Below are 25,422 nucleotides of genomic sequence, written 5' to 3'. Positions count from 1 at the left end.
AGTTGATTTTTTTGCGCCATCTTGAGGAGCGTCCCAGTGGCCTTATTTGTGCCGGAGGAGCGAGGAGCGATCCAAGCGAAGGAAGTTTCCCAGCGAAGCAGGGAAACTAATTTCCCTGCTTCTTCTCCCTTCTCGTGGTTTTCTTAGCTGCGTCTCACTTCTCTTAACTTCGATCCTTGCGTCCCTCACTTGCTTCTTTTCCTTGCGTCTTAGTCCCTCCCACCAGGGAAGCATGGAGAGACGCCCTGGTGGGAGGGACTGAGTTTTAAGAGCAATGGGACGTCCTTTCCTCCGGAGCGTCACGTGAAGCGACGCCCGTTTTTGATGACGCCACACAGCTGATCGTCTGACACACACAAAACGAAAAGAGCTGTTCCTGCTCACAGACATTACATCTTTCTCTCTTTAATTGTATTCATAATAAAAATGAATTGGAGATCATGAAAAATGTTTCTAATAAAATGATTTTGGTCCACTTTGTTGTTCAGATATATCACATATTTTATACTGTATAAACTGAGGAGTGACTCTCGTGAGGTTCATGTGTTTTCTTCACTCCGCTGGGAAACTGCTCTCATGTCAAGAAGCATCAGATCAGTGCATGCGCTGCATCGTCCAATCAGTGAGCGATACACAGTAAGGGGGCGGAGCGAGTATCTGTGGATTTCACCGGAGGATGGTCTGGTGGTTCCTCGGTTATCGCTCCTCGATCCTCGATCCTTCGGGCACAAATAAGGGCAATGGGACGCTCCTCAAGATGGCGCAAAAAAAATCAACTTCCGGTGATACCGAGGTGCAAGGAAATGAAAAATAAGTAACTTGAGATCGACCCATAGCGCCTCTCTCTGCATCCCTGGAGGAAGGGTCTAAGACGCTGGGATGGAAGTTCAGAGAAGTAGCTTTAGTCTTCCCTCGTGCTTCTTGTTGGTTCGTCGTTGTGTTCCTGGTTTGGTTCCTGTTCCCCGGTTTGTGCATGTTAAGTTTGTCCTTGTTATTTTGGTAATCTGCTTTTTGGCGGATTAAAGCTTGCTTTTTTTTCCACTACTTGACCTCTTGTTTGTTATTTGCTGGGTTTGGGTCCTGCCTTCCTTCCAAACCCTGACAGATGAGCTGTGAGGGAGATGAAGGAGTTTGTAAAGATCTGATGAGAAAAACTGCTGCAGAGTTTGAGCTTGGATTATTAGGGATTTGTTTCGACATCATTGTTGACATTAAAACCTTCTTCAGCTCTGGACAGATTATCAAACCTTCACTTATTTGAAAAAAGGAACATTGTTTTCTAAAGTCATGTCAAATCATGTTTTCTTTATTCAGAATGAGTGTCTGCACTTTGTCAGCGATCAGATGTGCTCATCTGGCCTCAGCTCTGAAGTCCAACCCCTCCCATCTGAGAGATCTGGACCTGAGTTACAACGATCTGCAGGATTCAGGAGTGGAGCTGCTGAGTGATCTTCTGGAGAGTCCAGACTGCAGACTGGAGACTCTCAGGTCAGTTCTCCATCTTTCACTTCTGTGCTGAGATGAAGAGAGTTGTGTTGACTCTGAGCTGCAGACATCAGGCTGATATCACTCTGATCCTCACTGAGCATCTTAATGCTATCCTACCCTGCATAATGCACTCATCTCAAACACCTGAAACTCATCTTATATTCTGCTGCATGCCTTTTAATAAATTATATTAAAATAAAACAAATGAATGTTTCTATTAAAACTCCAAAACACTAATATGTCTCTGTTTTCTGAAGCTACACGATGCTTCTACTGACTGAATAGTTCAAACTGAAGATGCTGTGATTTGATGACTCCGTTATTCCTACAATAAATATTCTGGATGTTTTTTTTCTAATTTCTTCAAAATTCATCCTGAAATATTTGTGATCTTTGTAAACGTTGTGATCTTGAGTTGAATCAGTTTCTGTGGGTTTTATTGGTCTGGCTGCACATCATGAGTTACGGCTCCTACACACGGCGGCGTGCGTTGTCGCTTGCCGGCGGGGGGGGGGGCTGAAACTCGACCAACAACCAATCACATGAATCTCCCGCCCCAGACACACAAGCACGCCGTTTGATTGGCTAGAGCTTGTACTGGCGTAGGATTCGATTGGCTGACGCCTCCGTCGAGGCGGCAAAAGTAGAACATGGCTCTACTTTTGCAGCTAGCACCGCGAGAGAAGCTACGCTTTGCTCCCACAATGCAGTTCGGAGAATCGTGACGTCACCCCATTCAAAGTGAATGGGCAGAAGCGTTGAAGCGGCAACGCACGCCGCCATGTGTAGGGGCCGCTAGTGTAGATGGAGCAGAGTTTCAGATGTGAAGTCACCTCTTTATTATTCAAGGAGAAGCACGTTGTCTTTAATATTAATGAGAGATCTTTGCACTTTTTGTCTCTTACAGTTTTTACCTGTTTGGAGTTTCCACTTTCTAACCTTCTTCATCTCTGAACAGATTATTAAACCTGGAGTTATTTCAAACAGGAACATTGTTTTCTTTATTCAGTCTGAGGGACTGCAGTTTGTCAGAGATCAGCTGTTCTGCTCTGGCCTCAGCTCTGAAGTCCAACATCCATCTGAGAGATCTGGACCTGAGTGACAACGATCTGCAGGATTCAGGAGTGGAGCTGCTGAGAGATCTTGTGGAGAGTCCAGACTGCAGACTGGAGACTCTCAGGTCAGTAAGGGGTCTCTGCTGGTTCAGCAGTATTGTATTAAACACAGGGAGGTGTTTCTCACACTGGGATCACAACAAGTCAGTGATGTTACCCACTGACTGCAGGCTCTTTCTTTTATTCTTCAAAAACAATACATTGTAAGCAAAGCCACATTTAGTTAATAACCTTTTAACAGACATATGGGATTTTACAGAAGAGTTAAAAAGATACTCCGTTTTGTTTTCCTGTCATGTTTTTTGTTTCTAGATTACTGAGCAGTTATATTTCACACAGGCTCCGCCCTCTACTGGACTCTATGGGTACTACTCTCTATCATGCTGTGCGTGCCTTCACCTACTGAGTTTACGTAAACGTAGCCGGCCAATCGAGGCGAGCCTACCTGAATGCGCGGACAGGCCCACAGTATTGTAGCGTCTCGCTACAGGAACACAGGGAGGCTTAGTTTGTCTTTATCCGGGAGTTTATTGTAGAGGTTACTGTTGGCCGTAACCACGCCAAAACAATCCACTAACCCTGTCGTATTCTCACTCTCCGTCACGTCTCCCGCTAGCTCTCTCCTAGTTTCCCGCGTCTCTCTCCCCAGGAACCTCCCTCTTCCAGCCCCAACCAACCAGACAACACTCTCCCACCCAAACCCACAGCTACAGGTCACAAGAACCGTCCATCAAAACAGTGGCAAGTTCACTGACACTCTGTAAAATGCAAACAAACTGAACAACAAACACATCAAACATCAACATTATAACCAGTCCGTTACACTTTCCCCCCTCCTCAAAGTCCCTCGTCCTCGAGGGAATAAACAAAGTCTCTCAGGTAGTTAGGGGGTCTGCGATTTATCTGCGGCCGTGCCTGGTCTGTGGCAGGGGGAGACAGGCCCAGAGTAGGGCAAGGGGGGAAAAAAACAGGTTGTGGGGAACAAGGCAAGGTCCCTGGGTTGTGAGAGGGCGGTTGGGAAGAAGAAAGAACAGTGTCCTTAGCCCCCTGTGTCTCACCACCTGATCCTAGTGGTGTCGCTGTACCCCGATTGGCTGCCAACCTGTCCCGGTGAAGAGCAACTATTCTTCCTCTCCGCTGCAGTTGGACCCTGTAGACCAGAGGTTCTCAATTGTTTTGCAGCCAAGGACCCCTTACAAGATAGAGAATACACCAAGGACCCCCTCATTCTGATTTATGATTTTGGGCTATATAAATAAAAATGTACTTGACTTGACATGTATGTCCCTTGGAATAATCTGACGTAGCCTATTTTTTTACACTTCTATAGTCTTAGTTATGTGAAAGAACAACACAAGAGAAATGTATTAGAAAGATATTAGATATGTATTAAAAATATTTGCACCATCTCAACACAGAATACCCATAAAACAATCAATCAATTAGCTGCAAGTAACACTGTACCTAAACAAAATATTCAGGAACTCACATTGCCAGTCTCCATGAACATATCTATAACATTGAAAATCTCCTCACCTGTTGCTCGCCCCGTCAACTCTTGACAAAATAAAAAATCTTCCTGAATCCTTCCTTCCCACGGGTAGCGAACCAGCGCGATGAGCTGCGCAGAGCCGGACACATCAGTGGACTCATCCAATTGAACCGCGAATTTAGAACCTCTCAGTCTTTCCAGCAGTTGTGATTTGATATCAGCAGACATGTCCTCAATTCGTCGTCTGATGGTGTCATTTGACAGAGGTACACTTCTCAATTTGGCAGCCGCATCTTTCCCCACCATCACCTCACACAGATCCACCGCAGCAGGGAGCAGCAGTTCCTCCGCTATTGTGTGGGGCTTTCGCGCCTTAGCAATCCTCTGCGCTACCAGGTAGGAGGCCCGCTGCGCTTTAGCAGAAACAGACGTAACATTAACCATCCGTTGTTGTTGCTGGCTGTAGTCCTCGCCCTTCCTCTCAAAAAAAGCCCGGTCTTTTTTTGCATAATCTGGATGCTTGGTCTCGAGGTGCCTCTTCAATTTGGCAGGCTTCATTGCCTCATTGGCAAGACACCGCAGGCATATCAGACATTTCGGTTTCCCTTCCACTTCAATAAATCCATATTGGAGATACTCCTCATCGTATTTCCTTACTTTTGTTTTTTGTTTTTCATTTACTTCATTTGTAGCCGTAACCGGTCGTTTTAAAAATCTGTCCATCTTCGTAGTATGCTAGCCGTGTTATATCTCTATGATGCTAGCAGCGGCACTCTCTGACTGACGTACCAGTTAATGTTGTTTCCACGGTAACGGGTGACACGCTTGATTTTTAAATGTATAGATGTGTTAGATTAGAACGTAATCTATGAACTATTTTAGATTAAAAAAAGAAAAATATTATTTGTTGAACTATGAAGCCTTTTGTAAAAAAAAAAAAAATGAAAAAAAATGATATGATAATTTAAATTAATGAATCTGAAAACTTTTAACGGACCCCCTGGCAGAGTGCCACGGACCCCCGGGGGGTCGCGGACCCCACTTTGAGAACCACTGCTGTAGACAACCTCACTCAGTCTCTCCAGAACCCTGCAGGGCCCTTCCCAGTTGCTGTCCAGCTTTGGGTATCTGTCCTTCTTCCTCTGTGGGTTATACACCCAGACCAACTCGCTTGCACTGAAATGCCGTCTTCTAGCATGCACGTCGTAGTTCCTCTTCTGCCTCGCCCCTGCACTCTGTAGCTGGCGCCTGGCAAAGTCGTGAGCAGACTGCAACTGTTCCTGGAGTTTCCTGGCATATTCGAACCCTGGGGGGTCCACAGGAGCGTCGGGGGGCAAGCCCATCATCATCTGGCCCGGCGTGCGCATCTTCCTTCCTAAGATGAGGAGGGCAGGAAGTGGAATCTTGGGTCGCAGACCAGTACGCCATTAGCACGAGGGGGACATGGGCGTCCCAGTCTCTTTGGTGTTTTGCCGTCACTATGGCAAGCTGTTGAGCCAGTGTGCGGTTGAACCTTTCTACGAGGCCATCGCTCTGTGGGTGAAGGGATGTGGTGCGGGTCTTATGGGATCCCAGTTGTTCGCACATAGCCTTAAACACTCGGGACTCAAAGTTCCGGCCCTGGTCTGTGTGTATGACTTCAGGCGCCCCGAACCTGCTAAACATTCCCTCCACCAAAGCGTCTACAATAGTCTTTGCCTCTTGATCTGGTAGGCTGTATGCCTCAGGCCACTTAGTGAAATAGTCCATGGCTGTGAGGATGTAGCGGTTCCCTTTTTCTGTGCGGGGAAACGGTCCAAGAACGTCAATCCCGGTCCTCTCCATTGTGCACCCTACCGGAAACGGCTGGAGCTGGGCATGAGATCTGTGGGTAGGGCCCTTACGTGCAGTGCAGTTGTCGCAGTGGCGACAGTAATCTTCCACATCTCGTCTGTGTTGGCCCCAGTAGAATCTCTGTCGCAGGCGGCGGAGAGTCTTAGAGACCCCAAAGTGACCAGATCCTGGAGTTCCATGCACTGACCAAAGTACCGTCTCCCGCAGGGTCCTCGGCACCACCACCTGCCACCGTGTCTCTCCTGCAGCGGTTCCTTCCACCCCCTCTGCAGCACTCCATCACACAGGCGCAGGGCTTCAAACATTGACCATAGCCCTTTAGTGGCACAAGAAAACTCAGAGACCTGTTCCCACCGGGGTTTGTGTTGTGCAGCCACCCAAGCGGTTAATGGCCTGATGTCGAGGTCCCCCTCCTGATTCTTCCTCCATTCGGCAGCATCTACAGCTAAAAGTCCATGGTCAGTTGATGCCCCGACTAGTCCCACCGCTGCACATATTACCTCAGCCTGTAGACATTCCCTCTCCTGTGTTGCTCTCTTCACGCAGTAGCGGCAGTCATCACTGTAGCAGGGGCGGCGGGAGAGTGCATCAGAGTTGCCGTGCTGCACGCCAGGTCTGTGAAGTCATATGCTTGTAACTCTTCAATCCAGCGTGCCAGCTGGCCTTCTGGTTCTTTGAAGGACATGAGCCACTGTAAGGCAGAGTGATCAGTCCGGACTGTGAAGTGGAGGCCCCCTAGGTAGTACCTGAAGTGCCGGATGGCGCTGACCACAGCAAGCAGTTCCCGTCTTGTGACACAGTAGCAGCGTTCAGCTTTGTTAAATGTTCTGCTATAGTAGGCCACTACTCTCTCTCCTTCTGGTGTCACCTGGGCCAGCACGGCTCCTGCTCCACTGTTGCTGGCATCGGTGCAGAGGATGAAGGGAAGGGTGGGGTCAGGGCGGGGAAGAGGATCGGTGCCTCCACTAGGGCTTCCTGTAGTAAAGCAAATGCTGCCTGACACTCCACTGTCCATGAAAACACCTCTCCTTTCTGTAACAGGCGGAACGGCGGCGCAGCTATGCAGGAGAACCCTTTCACAAACCTCCTGTAGTAGGAGGACAGGCCCAGGAAGCTCTGCAGGTCCTGCACAGAGCTGGGGGTGGCCCAGTCCTTCACAGCCTGCACCTTCTTTCCCATGGTGCCGACGCAGCCCTTCGTTAGCCTGTGCCCAAGAAAAGTCACCTCACGCTTCACGAAACAGCACTTCTGGGGGTGCAATTTCAGTCCTGCTCCAGCCACTCTCACCAACACACGTTTGAGGGCCCCGAGGGCTGATTCGAAGGATTTCTCATGGACGAGGATGTCGTCCAGGTAAACAACACACTCATGGCGGGGGATGTCTGCCAGCACCTGGTCCATAAGCCTCTCAAACGTGGCAGGGGCATTACAGAGGCCGAATGGGAGAACTTTAAACTACCATAAACCCCCGTTGGTGATGAAGGCTGTTTTCTGTCTGGCCTCAGGGGCAAGGAGGACCTGCCAATATCCGCTGCGCAGGTCCAGGGAGGAGAACCAGGAAGACCCTGCCACTGTATAGAGTGCCTCATCAATGCGAGGAAGGGGGTACAGGTCCTTCTTGGTCACTTTATTGAGCGGTCTGAAGTCTATGCAGAACCGAAAGTCCTCCTTCTTTTTCTTGGGAACCATGACTACTGGAGCAGCCCAGGGGCTGTTGGAGGGTTCAATGAGTCCAGCCCGTTGCATCTCCCCCAGTGCTTTATCTGCTGCAGCTTGTCTGGCCAGAGGGAGGCGTCGTGGTCTCATTCTAATGGACGGTGCATCTCCAGTGTCGATGTTGTGTTCAATGAGATCTGTCCGGCCAACATCGGCCTCAGACAGTGAAAAACAGTCTTTGAGTTCCAGCAAGAGCTGCAGCAGCAGGTTCTGCTCATTGGGAGTTAGTCCATCAGAGTTTCTCTGCCAGACGTCTGTCACTGTTGAAACTCTCATCTGCGACAGGTTCTGCAGCAATGACTGGGTGAAGGCAAGGGTCCAGGGTCGGCAGGGTGTGGGTTTGTGCAGGTGCCTTCATCTAGGGGTCGCAAAAAGGAACGGCGTCGGTCACTGTCTCGGTCGTCTGTGTTATAATGGTGTGGGTCACACGACAGCCTGTCTGGGGTGGCCGCCTACACATCTGAACGACCTGTCCGTCTGGAAAAGTGAGAGTATCCCTCTTTGTATCGATGACACAGTCTAATGTCCCAAGAACATCCAGCCCCAGGGTGCAATCTTCCAGGTTTGCGACCCACACTGGGCAGCGAACAGACTTCTTTCCCACCCCCATTCTCACAATTGTCTCTCCCACCATCGGAGATCGTTCCCCCGGTAACTGTCTGTAATTTCACTATGGTGGGGAAAATAGTTGTTTTATTTCTCACGTTTCAGGCTTCACCAGGGTTGCTGAAGAACCTGTGTGGACCAGCACAAAACAGCCTGTTCCTGCAATAGTCACTGGGGCATACCAGCAGTCCTCGACCCAGGTTCGGCCCAGCCTGATGATTTGCTCAGGCTGGCCGCCAGTCTCTTCTGTTGGTTGTAACACTTCCGCTTGATTAATGCGCTGCAACGTTTCCTCATTTGAAGAGGGACGGGACACATCATCAGGGGTCCGCATTGTCCCGGTTATGCAGACCCGGCCCCGTTTCCCTGGTTAGCTGTGCTGCGAGAGCAATCTCGAACCAGATGGCCAGGCTGTCCACACCCCCAGCAGATCCTTTGGAGGGGTCTCGGAGACTGCTCCTCTCTCAGCGTGGTGGCACGCACAAGCGGTGTCAGTTTTTCCACCCAGGCCGGCTCTGCTGTATTCAGCTCAATACCACATGCGGCGCTCACCTTCGGTGTGTGGTCATCCGCACTCCATGAAGCAGTACATAGCATCTCTCTCTCTGTGGCTAGCTCCAAAGCCTCCTGTAGAGACTTGGGGTGGGCGAGCAAAGTCTGTGTACGCAGGTCGGCTGGTAGTAGGCCCTGGAGGAAGCAGTCCCGGGCTAACTCACTCTGGATAGACCTTCCTTTTTGATAAAGCTTATGGTGATAAAATAAAATAATCTAATAAGAGTGCATTGACGTAGATACGTTGTGCCTCTTCACCTATACATTTTATTTTGTACTCTTTCACTTAAATCCTAAAAACTTAGATCTTATATTTAAAAACTTTATCCAAAACCTTTCCCCTCTCTGACCTTTTGAGGTTCTAATAGAGGGTAACAGGTTGCAGAGAAGGCCTAGCCCGGCCCGGGAGTGTGGAACGTAGGCACAGACCTACTCCTTACCTCTAACCAATTCAGGTTCCAGTGGGGACCTCTCTCCCTGTGTGTGCCTCTCCAACTCTGTTTCCTACTTCTTACTTGCTACCCTTTTCCCTCAACCTATCCTAAGGGAGTGCATGTATGTAGACACGTTAGTTTAGCTGCTATAGGCTTGGACTATTGGGGGGGGGCACCTTACTCCGTCTTTCTGGCTGTTTGTACCTGTGTACTCTCAGTACTGGATCTAAGTCCTGGACTTCGAGTCGTGGCTGAACCTGTCTCTGCGGTCCTGCCAGACTCTCACCATACTACTTCCCTGATGGCTCCCACAGGATTGCTGACATCCTCGTGGATTCATCTTCTTATTATAGACTCATGCATTTCCAAACATTTGGACTACCTATGCTGTAAATATATTATCTTTTCAATTTATACACGGCATCTATTGCACGTCTGTCCGTCCTGGGAGAGGGATCCCTCCTCTGTTGCTCTCCCTGAGGTTTCTCCCATGTTCCCCTTTAAAATGTGGGTTTTCTCTGGAAGTGTTTCCTTGTACGATGTGAGGGTCTAAGGACAGAGGGTCTAAGGACAGAGGGTCTAAGGACAGAGGGTGTCGTATTGTCATACTGATATTCTGTACAAACTGTGAAGTCCACTGAGACAAATGTAACATTTGTGATATTGGGCTATATAAATAAACATTGATTGATTGATGGATAGCAGGAGGCATGTGAGCATAACCAGCCCCTCAATGTCGTTGGCGAGCTCCTTCAGGGGCTCCCCAGGCCGACGCTTGCGGCTACACAGTTCAGAGCGGAGCAGGCAAGCAGCAGAGCATAGTCCAAGGCTCCACAGGAACAAAGAGAGGCTTAGTTTGTCCTTTATCTGGGAGTTTATTATACAGATCACAGGTTACTGTTGGCCGTAACCACGCCAAAACAATCCACTAACCCTGTCGTATTCTCACTCTCCGGCACGTCTCCCGCTAGCTCTCTCCTAGCCTCCCGCGTCCCTCTCCCCAGGAACCTCCCTCTTCCAGCCCCAACCAACCAGACAACACTCTCCCACCCAAACCCACAGCTACAGGTCACAAGAACCGTCCATCAAAACAGTGGCACGTTCACTGACACTCTGTAAAATGCAAACAAACTATGAACGACAAACACATCAAACATCAACATTATAACCAGTCTGTTAAACTATATAAGGCGGACACACCCTCCCGCCCACTATCCTTTTTTCTCTTCAGACGAGCTGACAACCGAAGAGTTAAATGAATGAAATGGAAGCTCGGCCATGCCCCACCTGCCCTGGTTTGACCGCGGGCACCGATCTGCACCACCTCTGCTTAGAGCAGGGGTCGGCAACCCGCGGCCCACAGGCCGCATGCAGCCCTTTAAGCCCTCTGCTCTGGCTCCCTTGAGTTTAGACAAAAATAAGAAGGAAATAAAATAAAAGTATTTGTAGGACTATTTATATTTTGTTACATGGTTGAAAATGTTTCGTATCTTGTATTTTGAGGTTATACTGTGACATAAATAAAAAACAAAATTGTTTTAATTAGGTCAACTAAAATATGCGTCACATCCTGCTACGGTCCCGCGCGAGCGGCCGAGCGCCTTTTCCTCCGGGTGAATAACCTGACCCCCGGCTCGATGAGCGAACTATGGATAAATCAAATAAAAGTACCGGAGGGACACAGGATTTAATTCTGTGTGGACAGAGTTATATGCTTTCACAGCAAACGATGCTGGTTTACCGGTATGTTTGATATGTAGAGAGAAGTTGTCAAAGGTGCTGCAGCCTTTACGTACCGAGGAACAACACGGGAGAGGAAGACAGCTGACGATCTTCAGTCATAATTCAATGGGATATGTAATTTATTTCAGAAAACACTTTTTGTTATATTCCATGGAATGCTCTTAACGTCCCGATAGCAATATATTAAATGCTTTGACAATAATTACATACACAAATTCATCCCTGGAAGCCGTAGCGCTGTAAAAAGCACGACCAATCATCTGAGCCGGCCCGGCTAAAGTAACTGGATGGCCTACCTGCCTGTCAGCCTTCCATCTGTGCACAAATGTATCTCGTGCCCTCATTGGTCATGTGCGCGTTCGTGTGTGTTGGAGGAGGGGCTCTGTGAGGAAGTCTGAAGGAAGAGGCAGATTTTTTCCGGTTGTGTATTTTCAAATTCTAGCGCACTCGAGCTGGTTTCTCCATTCTTACCTACCCTACCTTTAACTCTTTTTAGGGTGCAGCTATAAGTTTTATTTATTTCAAAGTGGGCCCATTTTAATTATATATTTGTTTCCTTCTAATGTTCAGAGGACTCCCTCAAGTGCTGTGTTTAATTTATTTTAAAGTAGGCCTGTGTATTATTTGTAATTCTCCTTATAGGAGTTCTTTGTTTCTTATTAGAGGTTAACAGTTTTATATAATGTAATAAATAGCCTAATACATGCAAAAAAACTGTAGTTTTTGTCTGATATAACAATAAATACAACTTTATTAGCTATCAAGCTATAAAATATGTTTTGCGGCTCCAGACAATTGTTTTTTTTGGAAAAAGGAGCAAAATGGCTCTTTTGGTCAAAAAGGTTGCAGACCCCTGGCTTAGAGTGTTCGGGGGACCAGGATATGGCCGAGGCAGTGCCATTCACATTCGCCATTCCAGCGGGGCGGATGGCTCCGTTTGCCGTTTTCGGGCACTTCCGGGTCCGGTCCATGGAGGTCCACCGCCCTAGGTGATGACCACGGAGCGCAGCTGTTCCCAGCGGGCAGCAGGCTGGGCAGGTAGCTGAAAAGAGCTCTGGCACGCTACCGCGTGACAGGGCGACTGCAAATAAACACGGGTGTGTTGGGCATCTCGCTCATTGCTGGAGATGCCCTCACCTCACCAGATCGGAGCGATTATTTGTAGCTTGATCGTGGCCACGGCCGTTGTCTGCCGTGTGATATCCCGGAGAGGGATCACGCCGCATGGCACTTTCCAAAAGGACTGTGTTGATCTCCTGGGAGCCCCCGTGTTTACGGAAGGGCTCTTTGGATCGATCTCCTTGGTCACGTGGGTGAGGAGTAGGCTGCTTCTTGCTCATCCCCAGTGGAAAGAACACTGTCCCACACTCCCCGCCCCCTCTGTAAACTCCAGTATAGGAGCCAGCAGGTGGGCGCGTGCACGTGAGTGGAATAAACCGAAGTGCTGTCAAAGCACTGCGGGTTCAAGTGAGAGTTATGTGTGTGTAAGAAATGCATTCAGTGAAAATTATTGCATTTATCCCAGAGTAAGAGTCATCTCTCTCCATATTTCCACTTTTCACCATAATGTCCGTTTCAAAGAGACGGCATTTGACAGAGCCGCGACCCCACGGGAGCTGCCGCGGTGCGTTCAAGAACCTCAGTAGAAAATCTGCCCTTTACTGTGTCAGCCCCCATGCCAAAACTCCCTTTTATGAAAGGTTTGGCAGCGGAGTAGGCCACCAGAGAATAATACAGCTTCTTAGCTGTGGCTCCACAGCTGCTGGCATGTCCCCTGAACACAGTTTTGTGGGGAATGGAGGCCCAGCTGTGTACTGACAGAGTAGAGTAGAGCTACGGCGCTGCAACCGCTGCAGGACCATGGCATGAGGGTGTTCTTTTATCTGGACGACCTCATAGTCATGGCCAGGTCCAGGGAATGGGCAATGTTTCACACAGCCCAATTGATCCTACACCTAACCAAGTTGGGTTGAAAAAGAAGTAGCGGTCAATTGGAAGAAGAGCTCCCCCATACCTCACCAGCAGGTAGAATATCTGGGGGTGATGCTCGATGCAGGCAGACTACATGGCACCCTGACAGAAAGCAGACGGGCATCCCTGTTGCGGGCAGTCTGCAGGCTGCGTCAGGGGGCGACGGTGACAGCTTAGAGATTGTGTTGTCGCTAAGGGCCCTGCACATCCCGGGACGGGAGAACGGGGGGGCGACCTCATGTCAAGAGGCGGACCCCTACCAGACAAGTGGAGGCTTCACCCGGAGGTGAAGAAGCAGGTCTGGACTCAGTTCTGGAGAGCAGAGGCGGACCTGTTCATGTCAACAGCCTTATTCAGCGGCGTGAGTGTAGAAGATATATGCACGGCGGCGTCTTGGTCTACACCAGGCTCCTTCACAAAATGTTATCTCCTGGACATGTCTGGCTCCTTCTCGTCGTCTGTGCTTGCCGAGGCAACGCATGACTGGTGAGAGTGGGGGTGGCTGTGGGTCAGCAGGTGTCTGGACCCCCCCCCCCCCCTGGACATAAAGCACTTGTGTTTTCCCATGCTCCTGAGGGACTCGGGAGACATGGTGCGCAATCAGCCCCATACAGGGCTGGAGGCAGGCTGGGAGAGCCTTCCTCACTATTGTCCATGCCCACTCTACACGGAGCGTGTGTGGGTGTGGGGGACGTGGTGCACTGATGTTTTCCCATGCTCCTGAGAGACCTGGGGAACATGGTGCGCGGTAGGCTCCAGGCGGAGTCTCCGCACAGATCTTTTTTCCATGCACACTCTACACGAGGTAAGCGTTTGTGAGTGTGCCTTATCCAAATTGCGGCCCCGACTTCGCTACGGTTACAACCGGATGGGAGGAAGTTGGAATGCAATGGATGTTAGCCAAAAGCCGGTCAGGGACGGTGTGGTGGGTCGATGTTGTTGGATGACAGGGCGTGTATACATCGGGGCTCCGCTCAGTCCAGTAGAGGGCGGAGCCTGTGTGAGATATAGCAGGGGGTTGCGTATTGTAACCCTAGTTATATAAGCACAGGCGGAGCCCTCTACCTGGGGGCCCTGTCTTTCCTAGTCCGCTCGCTGAAGAGTGTGTAGGATAGTGGGTAGGAGGGTGTGGCCGCCTTATATACTGTGGGCCTGCGCGCATTCAGGTAGGCTCGCCCCGATTGGCCGGCTAGGTTTACGTAAACTCAGTAGGTGAAAGCACGCACAGCATGATAGAGAGTAGTACCCATAGAGTCCAGTAGAGGGCTCCACCTGTGCTAATATAACTAGGGTTACAATACGTAACCCCCTGTTATTTCCTGTGATGCAGCTGAGAGCAGTCAGTCGTAGTGTTTGCAGAGAAGATATGATGGGATGTAAAGTCTTAGATCAGTCAGGACTCCGAAGCTGACTCAAAGAACAAACTCTTATTTTAAACTGGATCCATAACTGTTGGATTGTGTTCATCCCTACAGGATCAATGACGAGACGATCACAGCCAAGACCCAGAAGAACTGTGAGTACTGAAACCATATCCTCCGTTCATCAAACCATTAAACTCTGATCCTAAAAGGTTCAACAGAAACATGTTTCACTCCATCTTGTTGCAGCTCTCTCAATCATTTAGGATTCTAATGTTTCTCTTTGTTTGAGTTTTATTATTATTGATGTCTTTTCTCCTTCACTTCTTCCCTCCATCCGGTGACTCTGCTGTGGAACAGGAAGTGAAGCCAGACAGAGAGGTGAGAGAGGAGCAGCTGCACCGTGTGGAGTTCATTGATGAGGTTTCACCACTGATTCAAATGTAGTTATTAGTCAGTGTTTTTCTGGATCCAGAGAAATCTGCAAGCTCAGGTTTGATTAGTTCACAGTTTATTTATGACGGGTTTGAGACGTGGGGGGGGGGCGCGGAGGCATTTTGGAGAATGATCAAGTTGGCTGCAGCTGATGAGAGACTTTCTGTCCTCAATATTAAACAAACTGACGGTTTATCTTCCATTAAAACAATCAATTGTACTGAAAGCTTTCCTGCAACAAAGATTTGTCACCATGACTACAGACGTTTAATTTACCAACTCGTATCAGAGTTAGGATTCAGTTTGTTGCCAATTAGGTTTTTCACATGTAAGGAATACATTTAATTATATATCAGCTCAGCTGTGAGCAATGTCCCGCCCCAATGTGCTGTGATTGGCTGTAACTCTGATTGGCTTGTAATGCTGTGCTGTGATTGGCTGGTGCTACTGTGCTGTGATTGGCTGTAACTCTGATTAGCTTGTAATACTGTGCTGTGATTGGCTGGTGCTACTGTGCTGTGATTGGCTGTAACTCTGATTGGCTTGTAATACTGTGCTGTGATTGGCACTGTTTTGTGAGCTACAGTAGTGGACATGGCTCAGCACTACGTGACATGTTAACCCGTGACTTACCCGTTGGAAATCAACGATGAGCTGACAGGAACTAGACTCATTTGAATTTTAGATTGTTGTCTCTTGATGCTCTGCTCTGGTTCATTGAGCTGTGCTTGATTTTTATAACAATAACTCACTTTGTGCCTTTCATCATTCCAGGCTCCAGTTTCCATCCCACCTGAAAACACACCTGAATCTACAGACAGGTAATCCTATAACAGAACACTTCTTTAAAAATATGTATTTGTATTTAATATAATAAACACACAAAGACGCTTTACAAAAGTCACATTTAACAAACACAGTCATTCAGATTGGCGGAGTTATGACATGGGGGGAGGACCGGAGTGACGTGGTCTCGGCGGTGGGTGGAGTTGAGCAGGCGGGCGGGGGGGTTCTGGACGTAGAGCCGTAGAGGATGCTATTACAGTACTCGAGTCAGGAGGTGATGAGGGCGAGGGTTTCAGCAGCAGTGAAACAGTGTTCTTGAGTTGGAAAAAGGCAGTTTGGTGATCGGGTGAGATAACACAGGTTTCAGATCTGGGTGGAGGGGTCGACTTTGAGCTGTCAATGGTGAGTGAGAATCACTGGGCAGAACAGGTGAGGGAATCCAGGCCGATTCATGTTTGTGATTTATTGAGTTGGAGGAAGTGTTTTTTGCGTCCATAGTTAATGATCTGTAAGGCAGGCGGAGAGGGTGGAGTGGGTGGTGGCTGTGATGAGAGGTAGAGTTGAGTGTCATCGGGAAATCGATGCCATGTTGGCGGAGGATATGACTGATGGGAAGGATGTACAGGATAACGAGGAGGGGGTCTCTGTGTAAGCATGCATGGTTCTCAACCTTTTCCAGTCTCGACCCCTCAGAGTAAATTAAAATGTATCTGAAACATGTTGGATGATTCGATACAACATAGGTGTAGTCGTTTAGGCGATTCATGAGGAACTGGTACATGTATTGTATTCTGTAAGTACATACATATTAATACTTTAAGGGAACAAACATCCACCTCTGGGATCGTTGAGGAAAATAAATATCTCAGTTTTCCTTAAAGCAGAAGACAGGAAGTGGTTCACAGAGCAGATGTTATCAGTAGCAGAGTCACTACGTGTATTAGACCTCTGTATGAAGTGATTGTTGGTTATTTAATAAAAGTGTTTTTCTGTTTATCTTCCAGCTCCACGAGGAGAAACGTCCCATGGGAAAACTGCATTTTGCTGTGAAAATCTGATCAGAGCGTATTCCAAAACGACAAAGAAAACATGAACTGCTGAAACACTCACTGTTCAAAGAAAATACAGCGAACATGTACATGTTACGCTTTAAACTGTTATAATTCACAGAGAATCTTTTTTTGAAAGCAGTAAATATAACAGTGTTTTTCGGGTGAATCAGCACGACTACGCTGAATTTAAACAGATTGATTATTTCACTAATTCTTCCTCAAAATGTATGATGTCATGTTTTCTGCTGTATTCATTTTAACGTGATATCAACATTTAAATATTGCAGCTCTGTTAAATGCATCCACTGTCATTTAAAGTCATAAAGTCATCTTCTATAAATCCTTATTTACACTTTACAAGCAGATTAACCCTTATGTCCACCTCGGGCCTTTTTTTATATTTTTCTCATCTCTTGAGTCAATTTTTTTAAATCCAATGTCTTGTATTCTTACATGTTTTTAAATCATATTATCATACATCAATATTTTTATTCTGCTTTTTTTCATAAATCACTTAAAAACTTCAAACTAACAAACATTCAATCATTTTCAGGATTTGAACCCTTTAAATACCTGTTCATTATTTGAATGATTTCATTATTCATCTCAAAACATTAATTATTTTCCATATTAGTAGGGGGCTTTGATATTCATTTGAGTCTTGAATATGTCAGAGATTAGCAGCAAAATTGATTTGATTGCATTAGTATTTTTGATGTAGTGTCAGATACTCCCTCTGGACTCCATCATGGTCAAAAATGCCTCATTGACTTCCATTCAAACCCATTGTTTTTCTTCTAACTGCTATTGCAGAACAACACCATGCTTTCAGTAAAGTCCGCATTTCATTTAGAAGAAAAGTAGTGATTATATTATGGAGCCGTGGGACTACCAGAGGCCCAAGAGGGGTGTGTGTATATCTGTGTATCTCTGTGTGTGTATCTGTACTTATGCACTGATCATTTCAGGGTTAAATAAAGGGTCACTTTTGAGGAATGTGTTTCATGTGTCTTTGAAGAGCTGCTAGCTAAAGTCGGCTCTGAGAAAAATATGTCCCAAATTGTGATCAATAAAGTGTATCTTAGAGGAGCAGCAGAGCTCATAACATGTGTAACACTGTACAGATCTTTCACTCCGGCTAACGTTGGCCCTGCAGTAAAAATAAAACTGCTAATATACTGAGGACAGGTGTTTACCGAAGAGACAGGTGAGCTGGGCTGTGATTGGTTGTTCGTCGTCACCTGACAAGCGGTGAACACTGCTGCGTTCTAAAAGGTAAACTGACGCACAGTTTATAGTGGGAAGATTAAAAACTACGGCTCAATTACCAGTAAAGCCGTCATGGCTGTTTCCCTCAGTGTATTTCAATCAGGTACCAATTCAGTAGCTTTTCCATTAAAAGAGGGAACAAGGACAACACTATTATATGAATATACTTAACAGTAGCCTATAGTTAATATTAACATAATTTGTATTATTTAAGCAAACGGTTACCAAGTGTGACAATATGAAAGAAAAATACACACTCTAATTTAAATAGTTTTTATTAAATAATGATGTTCAAAATAAAATAGTCTCTCGGTTGCCTTCTGCACGAAACAGTGCGAGGTGGTTGCTATGCAACAACACAAACAGCTAGCGAACATATTAGACAGAGAGCGTTGATCATTTGGCTATTTATTTACATAATGTGTATGTTGCTGTTTATTGTGCAGACACTGAAAAACTGTCCAGCGTCAGTAGCATGGCTTACGAGGTTACTTGTATAGGTTGAGGTTGTTCTAGGCTGTTGCGTGGCGTGGCGAGAATATTGCATAAACATTTTTATTATTCAATTATATTTTTACCTGTATTTATTTATATTATTATATTACAGTTTTAATATCCAGCATGTCCTCTGTCCTCCGCAGCAGCAGAGGGCACTAATGCTCTCCAGCTGCTGCAAGACACTCATCAGAAGAAGAAGCAGAGGCTCGGAGCTGCAGACTGGAGGAAGTTTAAGAAGCTTCTTATTTATTTAACCCATAAAGTAAAACAACATGGCTTTAAGAGCTGCATTAAGGAGCAGGAGCGGACTGACGGGTAAGTGTCTGAACATATAACAGGTACTGAATATCTAACATGTCTCCTGCTGTTAGCTGTTAGCTCCAACTGGGACAAAGGTCACATCTCACTACGACTTTATCCTTCATTTGACTGTTAGGTTATAATGTATTTAGGATACATCGCAATATGGACTAGTGTCATATAAAGCAATGTTTGGTAAGATATCTGATACTTTGTGGAGCTTCAGAGAAGAGTCATCCTAAGGACACCCTTCTCCAGACTCTATAACATATGTATACTACTACTACTACTACTACCTTTTCCTATTGGTGTTATTTTTACATATTATTGTTATTGTATCTCTGTGAACCCTAACCTGTCCATTTCTGACCTTGTGTGTGTGTGTGTGTGTGTGTGTGTGTGTGTGTGTGTGTGTGTGTGTGTGTGTGTGTGTGTGTGTGTGTGTGTGTGTGTGTGTGTGTGTGTGTGTGTGTGTGTGTGTGTGTGTGTGTGTGTGTGTGTGTGTGTGTGTGTGTGTGTGTGTGTGTGTGTGTGTAGGTCTCCTCTCCCAGCGGTCCTCCTGCAGCAGTGATATCAGAATGTGTGTGTCTCCTCTCCTCGTCCCTCAGCAGAGAAACTACTCCACGCCTCCGAAGATCAGAGTGGAGTTCGACCAGAGCACAGGTAAACATTTAAATATATCGTGTGTGTGTCGGGGTCAAAAGGGCATCTTTTGAGGGATGTGTTTCATGTGCCTTTGAAGATCCTAATCTGCCATTATGTGTGTGTGTGTGTGTGTGTGTGTGTGTGTGTGTGTGTGTGTGTGTGTGTGTGTGTGTGTGTGTGTGTGTGTGTGTGTGTGTGTGTGTGTGTGTGTGTGTGTGTGTGTGTGTGTGTGTGTGTGTGTGTGTGTGTGTGTGTGTAGGTGTGGCTGTGATGCACATGCAGAGTCCTCCGGTCAACAGCCTCAGTTTAGACTTCCTCACCGAGCTGTGTATCAGTGTGGAGAAGCTGGAGATGGATAAGAGCTGCCGAGGCCTCATCATCACCTCGGTACAGTGGGAAGCAAACTGTTTATAGATTTTGGATTATTGCAGAAAATAATCTCTGTGTCAAACAAACATTGATGATACTCACATGCTTCTTTTCTTTCAAAAATAAAAGCCCCATAGAGTAGCTTTATCCTAGCAGGAGTCAGGATGAAGCTTATTCTTTTCAAAATAAAAGCCCCATAGAAGAGTAACCGTATACCTACAAGAAGCTGAGTATGAGACATGTTTTTCAAAATAAAAACCCAATGGAGTAGCTGTATCCTAGCAGGAATCAGGATCAGGCATGTTTTTTCAAAATAAAAGCCCCTTAGAGTAGCTGTATGCTTACAAGAAGCTCAGTAATAGACATATTTTTCAAAATAAAAGCCCCATAAAGAAGCTTTATCCTTTCAGGAAGCTGAGGAAGATGCATGTTTCTCAAAATAAAAGCACCATACAGAAGCTGTATCCTAGCAGGAATCAGGATCAGGCATGTTTTTTCAAAATAAAAGCCTCATAGAGTAGCTGTATTCTTACTGGAAGCTCACTAAGAGGCATGTTTTTCAAAATAAAAGCCCCATAGAGTAACTGTATCCTTACTGGAAGCTCACTAAGAGGCATGTTTTTCAAAATAAAAGCCCCATAGAGTAACTGTATCCTTACTGGAAGCTCACTAAGAGGCATGTTTTTCAAAATAAAAGCCCCATAGAGTAACTGTATCCTTACTGGAAGCTCACTAAGAGGCATGTTTTTCAAAATAAAAGCCCCATAGAGTAACTGTATCCTTACTGGAAGCTCACTAAGAGGCATGTTTTTCAAAATAAAAGCCCCATAGAGTAACTGTATCCTTACTGGAAGCTCACTAAGAGGCATGTTTTTCAAAATAAAAGCCCCATAGAGTAACTGTATCCTTACTGGAAGCTCACTAAGAGGCATGTTTTTCAAAATAAAGGCCCCATAGAGTAACTGTATCCTTACTGGAAGCTCACTAAGAGGCACGTTTTTCAAAATAAAAGCCCCATAGAGTAACTATATCCTTACTGGAAGCTCGCTAAGAGGCATGTTTTTCAAAATAAAAGCCCCATAGAGTAACTGTATTCTTACAAGAAGCTCAGTAATATACATGTTTTCCAAAATAAAAGCCCCATAGAGTAACTGTATCCTTACTGGAAGCTCACTAAGAGGCATGTTTTTCAAAATAAAAGCCCCATAGAGTAACTGTATCCTTACTGGAAGCTCACTAAGAGGCATGTTTTTCAAAATAAAAGCCCCATAGAGTAACTGTATCCTTACTGGAAGCTCACTAAGAGGCATGTTTTTCAAAATAAAAGCCCCATAGAGTAACTATATCCTTACTGGAAGCTCGCTAAGAGGCATGTTTTTCAAAATAAAAGCCCCATAGAGTAACTGTATTCTTACAAGAAGCTCAGTAATATACATGTTTTCCAAAATAAAAGCCCCTTAGAGTAACTGTATCCTTACTGGAAGCTCACTAAGAGGCATGTTTTTCAAAATAAAAGCCCCATAGAGTAACTGTATCCTTACTGGAAGCTCACTAAGAGGCATGTTTTTCAAAATAAAAGCCCCATAGAGTAACTGTATCCTTACTGGAAGCTCACTAAGAGGCATGTTTTTCAAAATAAAAGCCCCATAGAGTAACTGTATTCTTACAAGAAGCTCAGTAATATACATGTTTTCCAAAATAAAAGCCCTCATACAGTTTACATTGATAATTGACCCTGAGTGTGTGACTTCAGGCTCAGCCGAAGGTGTTCTCCGCCGGGCTGGACATCACGGAGATGTACGGGAAGAGTCCGGAACATTGTGGAGCGTTCTGGAGATCCGTTCAGGAGATGTGGCTGAAGCTCTACGGCTCCAACATGGTCACTATCGCTGCTATCAATGTAGGTCCACCAACATTATCATTACAGCAACAGCTGTGCACGTACATGACAACAAGGCAAGGCAAGACAAGTTTATTTACACAGCACCTTTCAGCACGGCAACCCAAAGTGCTTTACAAAATAAAATAAAAGACATTTAAGAACAAATACATTGGAAGCACATTATAAAAAGCAAAGATAATGAAATCAACACAACAGGTATAAAATGCATGGATAAACTGCAGTGTGAATTTGAACAACTCATCCAAACGCTGCGTCAAAAAGATACGTTTTTAATCTTGATTTAAAAGTAGTAACAGTTGCAGCTGACCTGCAGGATTCAGGGAGTTAGTTCCAGATGGTCGGGGCATACAAACTGAAAGCTGCTTCTCCTTGTTTAGTTCTGACTCTTGTAGCAGAGAGCAGACCCGTCCCAGAAGACCTGAGACTCCTGGATGGCTCACAGTTTTGCAGGAGATCATTCAAATAATTGGGTCCTAAACCATTCAGTGCTTTAAAAACCAGCAATGGTATTTTAAAATCAATTATTTGGCAGACTGGAAGCCAGGGTAAAGACTTCAGTACTGAACTGATGTGATCCACTCTTTTAGTGTTTGTGAGAGACCTATACAACTATAGATACAAATACAGAGATAATATAAAAACATTTAGAGTCCCATTCTCATTTGACCATTTGTGAGAACGGTTCCTCTCAATCAGTCAGTATTCCTTGTCGCTGGTTTGAATCTTAAACGTTGACCATTTCTTGCCGTCTCAGTCGATATGTCATTTCTTCCATTATATGAATGTCCTCCACGTCCTCCGTCCACAGTAGGAGGCTCCACCTTGACATCATCATCAGTTTAACAAAGGAACATGTGTCTCTCAGGGCTCCAGTCCGGCAGGAGGCTGTCTGATGGCCATGACGTGTGACTACCGGATAATGGCGGATAACCCTCGCTACAACATCGGCCTCAACGAGACGCAGCTGGGCATCGTGGCTCCTTTCTGGTGAGGAGGAATTATCAGTTGTTGGAATTTCAAAATTTCACTTCTTTTTTTTTTACTATTTTTCTTTTTGTATTTACTTTCACTATTCCTCTCTGTTTATCTGTGTCATTGTGTTGCTCTGTTGGAGGAGCCTGTGACCTCAGATTTTCAAATAAAAAATACATACATTTATTGGGGGTGCTATGGCTATCCTGGGGGGAGCTGCAGCACCCCCTGGCGCCCCCGATTGACCTTCCATCCTCAACATGCACATTACACACCTGTGTCCTACAGCGCCCTCATAGGTTTCTACTGTAAGTGTAACTTCTGCCGGTCATGCCGACGTCATAATTATTAATTTTTTTGATGATGACGATGAAGATGATGATGTTGTTTGCAGGTTTATGGACACCATGAAGAACACGGTGGGCCAGCGGACCACAGAGATGGCCCTTCAGCTGGGACTCCTCTACAAACCAGCTGATGCTCTGAAGATCGGACTGGTGGACCAGCTGGAGCCTGAAGACCAGGTCATCGCCGCGGCAACGCAGACCATCAGCAGGTGGCTGGCTATTCCAGGTGTGTTGGGATATTTAAATCAGCTTCCAGAGAACAAAGGCATCTGTGCATCACTCTCAGATTTTAAGAAAAGCCTCAAACCCACCCGCATTTTACTGACTGTCCTTTATTTTAACCTTTTAAGCTCTTAACCTTTTTTATATCACCATATTTTATTCAATATGCTCCTTAGATAAGTTTTGATTTGATTATATTTTCTCCTCATAGCTAGAGGATGCATGCTTTCAAAATAAAAGCTCCACAGAGTCACTGTAATGGAAGAGGTAGCTCAGAATTAGGCTTGTATTACAAAAGAAATGCACCACAGTTACTTTATCCTTACATGGAGCTCAGGAAGATGCATGTTTTTCAAAATAAAAGTCCCATACATTACCTGAAATGTAACAGGAAGCTGAGGAAGAGGCTTGTTTTTCAGAATAAAAGCCCCATAGAGTAACTGTATCCTAAAGAGATTCTCGGGATGAGCCTTTTTTTCAAAAATAAATGTCCTTTAGAGTTACTATATTTCTATTACATAGTTTGGGTAAGAGGCATGTTTTCAAAATAAAAGACACAGGAAGTAACGACAGAATTACAGGAAGCTCAGGATGAGGCATGGTTTTCAAAGTAAAAGCCCCAAATAGTTACTAGATCCCTACAGAGAGCGAAGAAAGTGGCATGTTTTTCAAAATAAAAGACACAGGAAGTAACGACACAATTACAGGAAGCTAAGAAAGTGGCATTTTTTTCAAAATAAAAGACACAGGAAGTAACGACAGAATTACAGGAAGCTCAGGATGAGGCATGGTTTTCAAAGTAAAAGCCCCAAATAGTTACTAGATCCCTACAGAGAGCTAAGAAAGTGGCATGTTTTTTCAAAATAAAAGACACAAGAAGTAACGACACAATTACAGGAAGCTAAGAAAGTGGCATGTTTTTCTAAATAAAAGACACAGGAAGTAACAACACAATTACAGGAAGCTAAGAAAGTGGCATGTTTTTCAAAATAAAAGACACAGGAAGTAACTACACAATTACAGGAAGCTAAGGATGAGGCATGGTTTTCAAAGTAAAAGCCCCAAAGAGTTACTCGCAGAAAGCTAAGAAAGAGGCATGTTTTTCAAAATAAAAGCCTCATGTATTTAGAAAATAGCGACTGCTCACAACATCTACTCAGTTCTGGCCTTACTAGCATTAGGTATAATTCCCTACAGAGACACTTGTCATTATGTCTTGATCTGAGGATGATCTAACTCTTCATTTCCACATTTCACAGACCACGCCAGACAGATCACCAAATCCATGATGAGGAAGAAAACCATCGACAAGCTCACGTCCAACAGAGAGTCAGACATCCAATACTTTGTCAACTTCATCACCAAAGACTCCATCCAGAAGTCTCTCGGCGGGTACATGGAGATGCTGAAAAAGAGAAGAGCCTAGAGGGGAAATAATAACGTGTATACTTTCTTTAGGGTCGCGTTGGATATAAAAACACATCTGGTCTCATATTTTTATTGGTGTCAAGATAAGATCCTTGACTCTCTCGGCAGTTCGCCTTCATACCGGTTCGACCAATGGACGTACTCCTAATTGTTTGATTGTATGACGAAGTACATTTACTCAAGTATTGTACTGAATGTGCAACATGTAGGTACTTGTACTTGTCTCTCCTGTACTTATTACTGTACATTAATTCATTTTGCCTAATTAAAAGGGTTTATAAGATATGGTATTTTGTAATTAATTAAACTATAGCAAACAATTGTACAAGAATGACTTTTTCAATCAATCAATTAGCCAATTAAGGGATAAGTAATTAGCATCTATAAACATTAAGTCATTTTCTATTTTATTTGGAATAGGGGTGCTTTTGGCCGTTAACACAAACAATGCATTCATTTGACAGTGTTGTTTTAGACCTCTCACTTCACTGATGGGTTACTTCTTCCACCACTGCTCATGATTCAGTGACAAATACATTCTCTTTCCAAATGTCAAAGTACTTTGGTTGAAGTTACCACTATCTTTGATCCAGCCGGTATTAAAAACACTTGCTACTCCACCTCAGCCCACAGTTAGCTATGTTTTTGAAATAGACTCAACATTAGTGAAACAAACTGTGAATGATTTTCTAGTTCTCCACCAAGTGCCTAGTCTGTACCTTTTAAGAACCATAACAAATAGTGAGGAAGTAACCCTGGGACTTCTGTGCGATGTATGTACAAAACATGACTAACAACACATGTGCTTTAGCCTGATAACATGTTTGTATTCATGTGGTTAGAGAACTGTGGTTCTGATTAAATAATGGATTGTCAAAATCAAAA

At 45.3% G+C, this 25,422-nt stretch overlaps 2 protein-coding genes across 2 annotated transcripts in view; both read left to right on the top strand.

The window, feature by feature from the left end:
• Positions 1 to 17,580, top strand: part of LOC307014336 (protein NLRC3-like) — a gene marked incomplete at its 5' end in the record, with an annotated part of 38,067 nt that extends 20,487 nt beyond the window's left edge. Inside the window, 6 exons of the mRNA XM_079642211.1 lie at positions 1,315 to 1,488; positions 2,498 to 2,668; positions 14,426 to 14,466; positions 14,672 to 14,692; positions 15,521 to 15,567; positions 16,537 to 17,580. Coding sequence (XP_079498337.1) covers positions 1,315 to 1,488; positions 2,498 to 2,668; positions 14,426 to 14,466; positions 14,672 to 14,673 — 388 coding nt within the window. The 3' untranslated portion in view covers positions 14,674 to 14,692; positions 15,521 to 15,567; positions 16,537 to 17,580. The remainder of the gene's footprint in view (positions 1 to 1,314; positions 1,489 to 2,497; positions 2,669 to 14,425; positions 14,467 to 14,671; positions 14,693 to 15,520; positions 15,568 to 16,536) is intronic.
• Positions 17,581 to 18,315: 735 nt separating this feature from the next.
• Positions 18,316 to 25,422, top strand: eci1 (enoyl-CoA delta isomerase 1). Its single transcript, XM_079645617.1, has 7 exons — positions 18,316 to 18,666; positions 19,189 to 19,314; positions 19,556 to 19,683; positions 21,419 to 21,565; positions 22,434 to 22,555; positions 22,935 to 23,113; positions 24,369 to 25,422. Exons 1-7 carry the CDS (start codon positions 18,624 to 18,626, stop codon positions 24,533 to 24,535), a joined length of 912 nt encoding a protein of 303 aa, XP_079501743.1. The 5' UTR covers positions 18,316 to 18,623; the 3' UTR covers positions 24,536 to 25,422.

Source organism: Notothenia rossii (assembly GCF_949606895.1).
Source record: "Notothenia rossii genome assembly, chromosome: 8".
Taxonomy (NCBI): domain Eukaryota; kingdom Metazoa; phylum Chordata; class Actinopteri; order Perciformes; family Nototheniidae; genus Notothenia; species Notothenia rossii.
This window is presented reverse-complemented; position numbering and strand designations above follow the sequence as displayed.

Excerpts from the sequence above, each read along its gene's own strand:
- eci1 (XM_079645617.1), top strand. The coding sequence starts at position 18,624 with ATGGCTTTAAGAGCTGCATTAAGGAGCAGGAGCGGACTGACGG. Across the intron at positions 19,684-21,418 it reads GAGGCCTCATCATCACCTCG|GCTCAGCCGAAGGTGTTCTC; the intron begins GTACAGTGGGAA and ends GTGTGACTTCAG. Across the intron at positions 22,556-22,934 it reads GGCATCGTGGCTCCTTTCTG|GTTTATGGACACCATGAAGA; the intron begins GTGAGGAGGAAT and ends TGTTGTTTGCAG.